The sequence below is a fragment of the Rutilus rutilus genome, assembly GCF_951802725.1.
Source record: "Rutilus rutilus genome assembly, chromosome: 2".
Classification (NCBI taxonomy): domain Eukaryota; kingdom Metazoa; phylum Chordata; class Actinopteri; order Cypriniformes; family Leuciscidae; genus Rutilus; species Rutilus rutilus.
This window is the reverse complement of record NC_140210.1, coordinates 17,146,577-17,160,609: the sequence shown is the minus strand read 5'-3', so window position 1 is coordinate 17,160,609 and position 14,033 is coordinate 17,146,577. Positions and strand designations below refer to the sequence as shown.

At 35.8% G+C, this 14,033-nt stretch overlaps 1 protein-coding gene across 2 annotated transcripts; it reads left to right on the top strand.

The window, feature by feature from the left end:
* The first annotated feature begins 1,160 nt into the window (after positions 1–1,160).
* On the top strand, positions 1,161–11,380 carry tmem192 (transmembrane protein 192). 2 transcript variants are annotated; one of them, XM_084396435.1, is made up of 6 exons: positions 1,161–1,487; positions 2,085–2,237; positions 2,442–2,703; positions 3,931–4,068; positions 8,556–8,658; positions 10,075–11,380. In XM_084396435.1, exons 1-6 carry the CDS (start codon positions 1,458–1,460, stop codon positions 10,184–10,186), a joined length of 798 nt encoding a protein of 265 aa, XP_084252561.1. In that variant the 5' UTR covers positions 1,161–1,457; the 3' UTR covers positions 10,187–11,380. The 2 variants fall into 2 exon arrangements, with proteins under 2 accessions (XP_084252561.1, XP_084252562.1); XM_084396436.1 differs by having other exon boundaries at positions 1,332–1,487; positions 2,085–2,213; positions 10,075–11,019.
* Positions 11,381–14,033: the final 2,653 nt, after the last annotated feature.

Sequence of the window (14,033 nt, the reverse complement as noted above, 5' to 3'; positions counted from 1 at the left end):
GATCGCAGCGTCACGGGGAGAAACATCCTGCAGGATCAAAACTGAATGACTTTGACTTTAAAGTGATAGTCTCCAAAAAAGAAAATTCTGTCATAATTTACTCACCCTCAAGTTGTTCCAAACCTGTATTAGTGTCTTTCTTCTGCTGAACACAAAAACAAGATATTTTTTGTAGAATGTAAGTAACCAAACAGTTGATGGACCCCATTCACTTCCATATAGTGTTTTTTTTTATTTTTATTTTTTTATATGGAAGTCAATGGGGCCCATCAACTGTTTGGTTACTGGTTACTCATATTCTTCAAAACGTATTATTTTGTGTTCAGCAGAAGAAATACATTCATACCGGTTGTTTGGAACAACTCAAGGGTGAGTAAATGATTGTTGGGTGAACTATCCCTTTAACTATGAGGAAGTAGGCCTACTAGTGTCCTTGAAAATTAATCAGATACATTTTTTTGTGATCTCCAAATATTCACAAATGTACCTTTTCTTTGTTTTCAAGTTCTTTATACATCAGTCTAATAAAAAGTAAGCTACAGCAACTTTTGTCAAATCTTCATTTGGGTCAAACCAGTCATAAATAATTGTGACACATTGTATTATTGATTTTATGCTTATTGCACTCTTGATTTAGATCATAATATATTTTTTAACATTTAATACTTAATGTTTTAAATGTTTTTTGTTGTTGTTTTTTTTAAAATGTCATAGGATTGAAAGTCTTAGGGTTTTAAACTCTTTCAGCGGATCAGAGCATGAAAATCTTCAGGACAGAGCACTAAAAGCATGACAGAGCATGAATATCTTCACAATTATTTGAAATTGTCCTGTGACATCCTTTGACGTGATTCAAGTGAAAAAGCTAAAATGCCAGTGATGAAGACAGAAAAATAAAACATTTCCACAATGAAAACCGTTATGCGTATTTCATGTACATTAAATTATATTACATTAGGGACGTCTCCACAATTATTAACCAAGAAAACAAAAACAAATCTACGCTTGGCAAGCAAGATTTATTTTGTAAAATTCCTTATGACAATAAATCATTTTCAAGTTCTAACTAGTGAGATTCTAATTAATTGGAGACAGAACCTTTTTCGTACTCCACGTTGTTTATAAACCGTTGAAATCGGTTGAGAAATGTAAAGGTTATTGTGCTTTTTGTCCAGAGAAGCAGCAGTCTTGACCGGACCAATATGGCGGACTCTTTCGGTGTCAGCTGCACACATCCGGTGTCATCCTCTGGTTCCGCTTACTGACGTGCTACTCTAAGCCAATCACCTAAGAGTAAAGGACGAGCGCCGCGTAACGAAATTAATATTCATATGCCATGCCTTTGTAATAGTAGGATTGGTTATATCGCCAGCCACCCGGAAATCAATATTAGAAATGTTTATGTCGGAGGTTTTTGCTTAAATCTAGAGTTTTGACTTTGCCTGTGATGATCGGTCATGGAGTCCGAGCGCACATCGGCTTATGGCGTGTGTATAATTATTTTGTTTCTCTTGTTGTTCTTACTACTTGTAGTAAAAACGTGTACGAAATCAGGGTCACGAGAGCAGTTGAAATGCAGCTGTTCCTTTATAAATATCCTTGATAATGACAGATTGCTTTAATGTAATTGGTTTATGTGTATATTTAAGTAACAACACGTGTTTCTCTGTGCTGTTGCTTTTGGTTGTCTGTTTGTTTCTATGTAGTAGTTGAATAATAATAATAATATAGGCTACACTATACTTTTTATAGGAGTTAAGCCTACTTTCAGTGTCTCTTTGGTCTCTATTTATAATGACGCCGCTATTCGTGTCACCAATGTTTTGATAATGGCGCTATTCTCTAGGTCGTTTAGCTGGTGACAGGAGCCTTTTATATTTTTTTGTTTTTTGTTGTTGTGTGAAATAGAGAGTCATTATTGGGCCCTAATACAGTTCATGCATTAACACTTTGAAATGCATGACTTCAAAGTAACAATTAATGCTAGCAAAGCAGCTTTCAGCAAATTGCTGTAGTGTATGGATGCTATGACTATTACAACGCACGACCTAATCTGTATGTGTCTCTCTTGTTTTGGTGACTAGAATAACGCAAATGTAGATTTTACACAAAGCACTGACGACGACCCTCTCATTGATGGACCACTTGTATCCCAAGATGCACTTGAGTCAGTAATCAAGAGAGAGTTTCAGGGATTACCCACTCATTGGGCAGTGAGTGTCCTCTCGTTTTTTCATGTGAGTAGAAACAGACCATTGCAAAAACATACACTGTTGCCCAACTCAGAAAAGTTAGGCTACTTAAAGTATGGCAAATCTGTTATTTACTCACCTTCATGTTGTTCCAGACTTGATTGGAAATTCTACTTTAAGTTATAATAATAAACCTGTTGCGGACACACTCACTATGTACTTTTTGAGTCATTTCTCTGTGTTTTGCAGGTGGTTTATGTGGCGTTGTGTATTGCAATCACATTATTTTGCTGGATATCTGATGAGCACACTCCTGAGTGCACTGCAGCATTGCAGGGGATCGACTCCAAGACTGTGGTGTTACTGGGGAAAGTTGCACTCTGGGTGATGGTCTTTATATTTGACAGATTTGTCCAGCGTCAACATAGCGCTGTGAGACGGAGAGGTTACCTGGACTTCTACAGGTTGACCCGAGGAATAAAAAACCTTCCCCTGCTCATTCACTCTGCAGGTGAAAAGATATTTCACACCATGTTAATGTCACATTTCCCCCTCTGTTTCTTTGCCACTTCATACAGGGAATCTCCATAAAGAACTTGCTAATGCTAATTTAAGTATTCTGTCCAAATACCAGTGTTATAGTTCACAAATGACCACTAGATGGCAGCACATAATCAATGTTTATTAATACTCCTAATGATAGCTTATGAAATGTTTAGATCGGGGTTCTGAACTTTTTTCCTGCAGATTTTAGCTCCAAACCTGATAAAGCTCACCTATATCTTTCATGTAATCCTGAAGACCTTGATTAGCTTGTTTGGGTGTGTTCGATTTGGAGTAAAACTATGCAGAAAGTGGACCTCAAGGGTCAGAGTTGAGACCTGTTTTAGATTATGAAATTAATTTGATGTAGTTAGTTTCATTTATTATACTTAATACAATCTAAATCCTGGTGTACTGTTTTTGTCAATATTCTAATATGATAACATTTATACTACCATTCCAAAAAATAAATACAAATTATTTAGCAAGAAATCATTAAAATGATCAAATGTGACAGTAAAGACTTTTAAAATGTTAGGGAAAAAAATATTTTAAATAAATTATGTTATTATAAACTTTCTATTGATCAGAGGATTCAGAATTTATTTATTTTTTTACATTTTCCACAAAATCTAAAAAATATGACAAATATATTAAGCAGCACATCTGTTTTCAACATTATTAATAATAAATATTTCTTGAGCAGAAAATCAGCATATTAGAATGATTTCTGAAGGATCATGTGACACTGAAGAACTAGCGTAATGATGCTGAAAATTCAGCTTTGCCATCACAGGAATGAATTACATTTTAAAATATATCAAAAGAGAAACCAGTTATTTCGAATTGTAATAAAATGTCACAATATTGCTATATTTTTTATCAAAGAAATGCAGCCTTCGTGAGCATAATAGACGTCTTTTCAAAAATATATAAAAAATTCTCACAGATCCCAAACCTTTTAACAGTAGTGTATGTTTTGGGCAAATAATTGTGAATAATACCAAATTGATTCGAACTGAACCACGACTAAATCACAGATTTTATGCAGTGTGTTATCTGGTTAATAAGCCATAATCAATGATATATTTACACTCCTAACCAGTGATCAACAGGTTTTTTTTTTTTTAAATGGCTAATACAGATATTCGTGTCTGATATAATGCAGAACTGCTCTCTCTTCTCTCTTATGTAGGTAATGCATTGATCCTGACTGTAATTGCTCCATCCTCTCTGCTGGATGCAAGTGTGAAGAATCTGTCTGTATATCTTATGTTGTCCATCATCTGTCTGGAACTCCTGCTGTCACTTATATGCTTGATTAGATATACAGGTACTCCCACACACTGGTTACATTCGCACAACATTTCTTCATGGTTTATTCTAATACGGAATCACACCCCAAACCTCCTATATTTTTCTCACACATATTTTTGCTACACCTGCCTGCCAATAGAATCTATATATCTCACTGGCTATTAAGCTGTATTCTTTGCACTATATGTTGTCCTTCTGACAGTAGAATTATGTAGTTTTAGTTTCTCTGTAGAAAACATTGGTCATTGTGAAGCTCACATCATCATATATTAGCTATTCTCTGCAATGCTACCGCTCACAAAAAATACACATGTTTTGGTGGCTAATTGCGAGTAGTAGTTGCCACAAGGACTGTACATGCACACCTCCCCCAGCATGCATTACAATACCCAAGCTTCTGTCCTTATCCCCTTTAGAAACACACTAGGCAGCTGTTGTCCCTCTCAGCCTCTTTTTCTCGCATTCTGTGCTCCTTATGATAAAATAACAAATAACTCTTTGCTCACCTGTGGAAAGGGATGGAGAAGATGGGGGATATTTGAGAGAATGTCAAAGAGAAAGACCATATGCGGGGGGAAGAGGCTTGTTATGGACACACAGCTCATCTTTGCCAAAGGCAACCTGAATCCACCCCACCCTAATACACCATGGCATTGTCTTTACTGTTGACACACACACACACACACACACTTACACACATTCTCGTATCAGTGCCTGGATTCCAGAGATGATTAGTGAAGTGAAGCTTGACCACATGTTATCTATAGGGACACACCCTCACTCGCTCACTTCATTCTCAATGAGGTCTATCAGTAGATATCACCTTGTGTCTCATATATCAGTCTTTCACAGGAAAATCTTTTAGATGTGTTTTATTTTGTGTTTGTATGCTTATACACTACCTTTCAATAGTTTGCAGTCAGTAAAAAAAAAAAAAAAAAAAAAAATGTATACTTTTATTTTGCAAGAATGCATTACATAGGTCAATAGTGACAGTAAAGATATTTTTAATGATACAAAGGATTTCTGTTTTAAATTAATGCTGTGCTTTTGAACTTTCTATCCATCAAAGAAAAAGTTTTTTCATGGTTTCCACAAAAATATTAAGCTGCACAACTATTTTCAACATTGATAGTACAATAAGAAATTGTTTATCAACATATAAGAATGATTTCTGTTGGATCATGTGACACTGAAGACTGCAGTAATTATGCTAAAATTGAGGAATTCAATCACAGGAATAAAATAAATTTTAAGTTATTTTACATTTTTTATAAATTGTAATCATATTCATAATAATATCAAATAAATGTAGTCTTGGTGAGTATAAGTGTTTCAATAACATTACTAAACCCCAATTTTTTAATGTATAGGTCCAGTGAGGTTCAAAAGTCCACATTAAAAATCTGGAAATAACGTTTTCACAATGTTTTATGTATTTATTTATTTTTCAAATTCTGATGTAAAATTGATATGAAATATTTAGGATCCTGTGCCTTTTCTATTTCTATTTTTGCTTCCATTGAAGCACAGGATGCTCTTTGGAGCATTTTAAAACCTTGTGGATAAAATAACATGATTATAAGGGTTCGCACAAACTGGATTTTATTAAGCTTGAGTGCTGCTGAAAATTTGAAATTCATATTCATTTTTTATTTAAACTTTTCACTCAAATTGGTATGCTGATAATATTTGTATTTTTTTTAAACGACATATATTCAGTTTAAAAAAATGTAAAAAGTGGCTGTAGCTAGATTGACAAATTTAGGAAACTTCTTTTTGGTCACTCGTCTCGCACTTGAGATGATTCCAAAAAAGTCTCGATCAAAAACCAACTATTTTCTTCACATTTATTGTGCTAACGAGTGATCTCTATCCGTTTATCTCCTCCTATCCATATATCCATCTCTCTGTCCCTTTCCTAAAGGAAGGTGCAGTTAGGTCAGAGTCATGCTCCAGGGTCTTTGAAGTGTCCTCTGTGATGTTGTATCTCTGCCTCTCTCTCTTCATTTGAACATGAATGCAGCGTTCTGTATGGGCCGTATGCCGCCTCTGCACTTCAAAGGAAGTTTAGGGCCCTTCAAAGGGGGCGAGGGAGGTGATTGGGACCGGCATTGTTTTACCGCGATGCACGGAGAACATGCGCTCGGCCCCCGTCATGTTCAGATGTGCTCAAGGATGCCATTGGAATGACGTGGTGAAATATGATGCTTGAGGGAACACGTTGATTTAAAGTTGATCGTGCTTTTCATCCCGAGCGCCAGAATGAAATGCATCTCAGTTCTAAGAGCGAGTGTATGTCGCACAAAAGTGCTAACATTGTTCTATGGATTGGACTTCTATGCAACATTGTGTTAGAATGCAAATGTCATGAATTATTGACCGCTGGGTTTGGTTTATTGTAATGGTGTTTATTTGTACGGTGTCTTTTGAGGAGGGAAGCACTACTGTTTAGCAAAGATATAAGGAATGTGACACGTATATCAGAAAGACTGTCACTCTTTCTCTTTAAAAACATTCTTTAAAGCCTATTCTCGATGTATGGTGACAGATCTGACGAATTACCCTAATAACCTTACTACGTTACGTATCTAAACTCGCATATACACTGTATTTGTCTCAAATAAATGCTTAAGCTCCATTTACTATTATATATTACACTTATATGACACTTCAGAGCGAGAGAAAAGGTGTGCGTTATCTCTAAAGAGGGAATCCCTGATCTCCTTCCTGCCCAACTCAATGGCCTGTTGGCCCCCATTTCCTGCAGGTGATTGAAGAAAGAGCAGTTTTATCTGATTGGTGTGTTTGTGATGGGTTGGCCAGGTGTGGGTCAGGAACAACGCGGAGGTTTGTGTATGTGTGTGTTAATGTTTCAGGTGATTATGGTGTAATTAGAGTGTATTCAGAGACCCTGAGATATTTTCCACTTTGATTTGTAGATTATATTTAGACAGATATGTTTGATCCTATAGCACCACCTTTAAGAGGCATTAGCATTAGAGGATATTATTTCAATATTAAAATGCAGAGACAAGTATCATTAACATCTCAAGCATTGCTCTGTCTGACATCACTGTCGCTCTAGATATAAGGGATCTGCTGCTGTCTTCTGTGCATTTTGTCTATGTTCTGTAAACCGCAAGTGGTATTATTATAGTACCCGTTTTGACTGACCAATGGCGAACTGGCATTGGTATGTGGCTTAAAAGTTTTCTTTTTCTGTGCCTCAGGAGAAAATAGTCGTCTGGGGATAATACAGATGACAATACAGTTAAACTACCGTTCAAAAGATTGGGTCAGTGAGATTTTTAAAAATGCTGAAAGAAGTCTATTCCAGCTCACAAAGGCCGTATTTAATACAGTAAAAATTGTAATACAATTGAACTGTTGTAATTTATTAATTAATGTGATGGAAAATATAAATTTTGCCATTACTCCAGTCTTCACTGTCAGAAATCATTCTAATATGCTGATTTGGTGCTCAAAAACATTTCTTCTACACTTTCTTCTTCTGCATAATATTGCTGGGTAAAGCATGCTATTTTTTCCCCCCAGAATTCTTTAATGTATAGAAAGTTTACTTATTTGAAATAGACATTTTTGCATGTAAAAGGGTCAGACAAAAATGTCTATTTCATTAGTCTTGTCTTTTGATCAATTTATTACAATGAATGCCTATAATTAATTTCTTTAAAAAAAAAACATATTGCTGAACCCAAACGTCTTAACAGTTAGATAGTTTCCAATGTTGAAGAAAATAAGAAATTTAGCTATATATTTGTACACTATTATTTCCTCTGTGTGTGACTTTGGTTTGACTTTTGGAAGCTTGAAGAAAGGCATGGAATGTTGAAAGAGAGAAACCACAACACCAGCTATTCAAATAATTGTCAATATATTTTCGATTTACGCGCTATACAATTATTATTATTTTTTCTCTTTCCCACTCTTTTGATATCATGCACATATTGTGGACTCTTTGGTTCAGATTCTGGTCGAATATGCTTGAACTCGCTGTTCTTTCCAGTGTAGGAAGTGAAAGTTTGCTGATTGAGAGATACATTAAAGGTGTGAGAGAGGAGGGAAGTGACGTGTGAAATCCCACAGTTGCCCTGCGTTCTCACGCTCCCAAAACACACACTAACCACGCGTCTACTAGCACACCTTGTGGTGAAGAGTATCCGCGCTGAACGTGACTCCTGCTCACACACACTGAACGTGTGTCTTCACACACCTGGCTCACATTGCGCCGTCAGACGCACACTACGGCTATCAACATTTCTGTCTGGCTCAATTTGAACTCGTCTCATTTTGTCAATGGTAAATACTCTCCCTGTTTATCATGTTAAAGGAGTAGCCATTGTGATCTTAGACGTTTGGACCCCGCTGTATATTTAGTGTTATTGGAAGGAAAGAAGAATGAGAGGGGGGTGGAGAAAACCTTACCCGTGTTATTTTTTTTTTGTGTACAATCATCTCTTTGTATTTTGTGTGTTTCAGTACATGTGAGGAAGTTTAATAGCAAGAAGCCCCATCCTGATGTGACTGAACAGGAGCGATCTCATGGCTTCTCCAGTGAAGCGCATACCGAGACAGGCTTCAGGTAACACACATTGGTGATAGAACTATATATGAAGAGTTCAGATGCAGAAGCCTCTAAGTGCCATCTGAAATTTTCTTCTAAAATGAGCATTTTTTTCAAGCTCGTATATTTAAGGTCAGTAATTTCACTTTAATGACAATTAATAGGTAATTTTCATTGCCATTAAAGTGAAATAAGTGAACATAAACATACAAGCTTGATAAAAATGATAATTCTAGAAGGACATTTCAGATGGCACTTAGAGGCTTTTGCATCTGAACTCTTCATATATATATATATATAGAATAGACATATTAATCAGCTTATATTGGACCATCTTGAGAAGCCGTTTAGCAGAAGTATTAGTAAACCAACAGCCTTTTTAAGTTGATAATGTGAATTTTTGTCCATTCTGTGTTTTTTTTTTTTTTCAGTAGAGTAAATAAGTATTTAATTTTAGCATTTGCATCTCCATATTGGGCATAGAAAAACCCATACAAATTGTACTTGGTAAATAATCAAAGATTTTTTTTTTTTTTAAGATTATCGTTTTATAAATTTCACTTTTTAATTATATCGGTCTAGTAACTAAAACTTTAGTAACACTGATCGCTATTCCTTTAATTTGTTTATTATAAAGTTAATAACAGAAATAATTACTATCCTATTTACTTATTGTACAGTGGAAACTGCTCTTCATTTTAAAACCAATACAATAGCAGAAAGTTCTTAACATATTGGAATATATATAGTCCCATTCAAAAGTTTGGGGTCAGTAAGATATGTATCTTTAATATTCGGCAAGGGCACATTAAATAGATCAAAACTGACAGTAAAGACTTTCACATTGTAACAATCTGACCTTGAATCTTGAAATCTTGAATCGTTTGCTGTTTATTCCTTCAGCACCAAATCAGCATATTCTAATGATTTCTTAAGGTTTATGTGACACTGAGAAAGCATTTTTTAAGCCCATTGGCAGATATTTGTTGTTGTTTTAGCGTTTGAGTATAAAACCTGCAGAAACCCAGATTGTTTTCAAGTTTACTTAAAATAAAAATAAAAAGTTGGGCTGTAGGCATGTATAATTTCTTTATTCCAGTGCGTCGTAGTAGGCCTAAATTAGTTACACGGTTGTAGTAAAAGAAAGATTGTTCACTGCACTTGCACACATTTTATAATGAGAGCAGTTTTCCACAGTAGACGTTTGGCGTCTCACAAAATGCAGATTGATCTCTCATACTGAACAGTATATAGTTATCTGTATCGGCCAAAACAGACCATATTGGGGCATCCCTAAATGTACTGTTTCTTTTGTGTGTGACTAGTGTTTTCATAGACGCACACACACACACACACACACACACACACATTTCAAGCCCATGTGCTGTGGACAGGTCAAACAGGTGCACATGTGTTCTGTGGTTTATTTGACAGGGACGGCTCCAGTCTGGAGGATGTGGTGGAAAAGCAGGCGGACCTGATTGATTATCTGAAACGGCACAACAGCGTTCTGAGCAGGAGGATCCTCACGCTGACCGGCCAGTAGATCAGAGCCTGACACGTGCAAACAGAGAGAGTGACTCAGGACTGCTTGTGCTTATGATGAGGTCTGAAGCGTTGCGTGCGAGTGTGTGTGTGTGTGTGTGTGAGAGTGCGTCTATCTTGACTGGCATCAGCAGCCATGGCTCACTGATCAGAAGACTTTTTGTGGGAAACGATCCTTGGTAACCTCTCTAACGACGCTCTCGTGTTTCCATGACGACAAGTCTGAGTAGACAATGGCCGCAATTGGGAAGTCAAAAACCCTTCTGCTGCAGAAATGTTCAATAAAGACGCTCATTATGAGTTTGTGGGATAGCGTGATCTTATCAAACCAAAAGCTTTATCGTGCGACTTCCGTTTCTCTGTGCGCATTAAAACACAGATATATCTCTGTGTGAATTGTTCATAATTTGTATTTTTGCTTTGTGGGTCTGTGCTGCTTTTGTGTGCAATAATTGTGTTGGAAGGATATTTCTGGTGGTGTGTAGGAGCCATTCAGAAAACTTTGTTAAATACTGACCTTTTTAGTCCTGTTGCTTAATCTCACAGATGGTTTGAACTACTGTATTTTTATGTAAAATAATGTGGATAAAATTGATTGAAACTTTTTGGGAATAAAAATTAACTCATTTTATTGAGTCCGGTAGGTGATGTGCACGTCTAGATAAAGAAAGTGATACGACAACACTAGATAGAAAATGTAGTTTAGTTTAGTTTAGTATTTTTGTTGGTTGCAAATGGATTTGGAGTTTTTTTGTGCCATGTTTAATGAAAGTTTACATTTAATGACGTGTGGTGTAACCTAATAAAAAAATAAAATGTCTTTACACTGTGAGCATAGGTATCTTAGGATCTTAATTATTATTTTGAAAAGTTTTTAGACATTTTATGATGGTTAAAGGTAAACTTTTCAATGTGATATCCAGATATTTTGTTAACAAGTATTAGTACAAAATTATAAATCCTTACTCTAATTATAAATCATTATAATGGATTGTACCACATGCCATAAACTTATCTTATAATTTAAAAGACTTAATGACCTTTACACACAGGTCATGAGGGTCTGCAGGGGTCAATTTTGGTGACATGAAACTTGGGATAAAAGAGTTGAACATGAAAATCAGTTTTTTTGGAAATCATCTATGGATCCATGTTAAAAGAGGCTAAAATAAATCTCCATCTTGGATTGGGAATGTTAACTTTTCTGATTGGGGGCTTTTCATTTTGGAAGCTGTCAATCAAAAATGGAACAATACAGTCTAGTGATCCCAGTATAACACACTCTCTTTCCTCTTTTCATACAGTAGCAGCTTGTGAATTTGAAAGACTTTGACAAGCCGTATGGATTATAAGACGCGTTGAGCCCAGGTGAAAAGACAATACACTTTTTATTTAATCAGGATAATAATAAAACATTTGAAGTGCATAACTTACATATAAACATTTCATTCAGTCCTATTTACAATGATTCTGGCAAACTCAAACTGATTGAGCGATGAGTTTTAGCGTGTTCTGTTGCAGTGGATCTCCCCATAACTTGTTCACTAACATTCATAAAACAATACACTCCCTCTGTACAGAAGTGACTAACATGGCTTGGTTACAATATATGGGTGAATGAACAGCCCTCAGGGAGTCTGATATGAAACTTTTTTCCATCCATTGCTGGTCTTTGGTTTTCCTAATGCTTGAAGAAGCATCATAAGGATAGTTGCGTAGAGGTTCCTCTAGAGTTGTAAAACCTGATGGAGAACAAAACACAGTTTAAATCCACAATGCACGGCTATGGAATGGATATTTATGTGATCTTTGTGCAGCTTTTCTTTTAGACATTGATTCTATATATATATGTGTGTGTGTGTCTGTTTGTGTGTTTTGTTAACTCCAGACTAGCTCTGGCTCATTGTGTGGGGGTCACGGAGTAAAGGTTAAAGGTGACAACCTCTCCAGAGTGTCTGAAAACAGTAGGCGGCTCCGGTAGGCTGTCACAGTGAATGTGTGTCCCCGCAGATACAGTGTCACACATATCACCATTTACAACATGTGCTCATGGTTCAATGATCGTGTCAAGATAAAGAAAACTAATGCACTGTAATATATATACAAAATAATTCATATTATAATACAATACATTGATACAATATAATTTACTAGATAAAAATGTACTTTAAAACACACTTCAAGTTCCTATGTACTCTATTTATGTTGGTTACAAATGGTTTTGGGAAAGGAATATGCCATGTTCAACAAAAGTTTACATTTAATGACCTGTGTGGTGTAAAAAGTAATTTTAAAAAGTGTATTATTTGAAGTTTTTAAATATTTTTTGATGGTGAAAGGTAAAATGTTCAATGTAACATCAAGATATTTTGTTACAAGTTTTAGTAAGAGTTATAAATAATTGGTTTATTTAAAATTATAAATCATTTTGAGGGGTCAGGTGAATTTTTATGAAAGAACCGACTCCAAGTTGCTCTTTAAGTAACAAAAAGGCCTTTAGCAGCACACACACACACACATGTTGGCTTTCCATGGTTTATCAGGACTTTTCATAGACATAATGATTTTTATACTGTATGAATTGTGTGTCCCCTAAGTCTACCCATCAATGAAAACATCTTTTTTCTTTTTTTTTTAACATCACTTAGTATGATTTATCAGCTGTTTTCCTCATGAAGATCAAAAAATGTCCCTACAAGGACAAGGATTTTGGAAATTGCTGTCTTTGAGGAGACATTTTCTCCCCATAACCTCACACACAAACTTCATTAACCCCTGTACCACCTTATGACCCCCCTTGGTATGGTATTTAATATTTTATAATCCTCGTTTAGTATTTTCTCTTTAGTCTGACAACTTTTATTTTATATATTTTATTTTATCTGACGTTTTATTTAACAGGGACAATACAGAATAACATTAGCCTATTTCACAGTATTGAGCCTCAGATGTTCTGTATATGCTTCTAGCTGATGTCTAATTTGCACTAATTAGCTTTTGTCCTTGCTTAGGCTTTCACTAAAAACCTAAGAAATACAACAACCAACAACCTAAAATTTGAAACATTGATTTTTTTTTTATTAATTAATGATCAAACAATTGATGATCACAAAAACAGTTTAAGCCTGTTTTTTATAGCTATATTAATTTTTTCCATCAATTCTGTCTCTTGCTAAACCATGACATAACTCTTCTCCCTTCACTGAAAAGGCCACCAGGTGTTTCTGAGGACTGGCATTACTAGGCGTCCCACCCAAGTTTTACAGTGTGTGTGGCAGATAGTTAAAATGGGTTGAATTTATGGGGGTAGGGCTTTTCTCGTCTGTCTGTGTGTCTCTGTGTGGCTATGTAGGTTTCCACTCTTTTGTGTGTGTGTGTATGTGTGGGTGGGTGTGGAGTGTTTGTGTTTACTCCCGGTCCGAGAGAAAGTCACACAGCTATAAAGATCCAATAATGTCCCAGCTCATTTAGTACAGGGTATTTAACCCAAAGTACCTCCGTCTGTTTCTGTTGTGGCTTAAGGCCGCTAGAGATCCGACAGGCGGTTTGTTAATTAATCTGGCCGTCTTTTCTCCAGAACGCAAACCCACAGATCACAATGGAGTGGTAAACACCATTCTCAAATGAAGTGCACGCACTTGTTAGTCAAGAATCAGTTTGTGTTGTCAAGGAGTCACAAAAGTAAATTCAAGGTATTTCACGATTATTTGTCAGCAAATACATGCTAGGAATGTCCGAATTTGGATTTGCTAATGATGCTCCCCTTTGATAACTCTTTTTCAATATTTGCCCATTCCTCAGAGTAATAAAAGGGAATAAATAGCCAGCATGTGAACTAAAGTCTCACC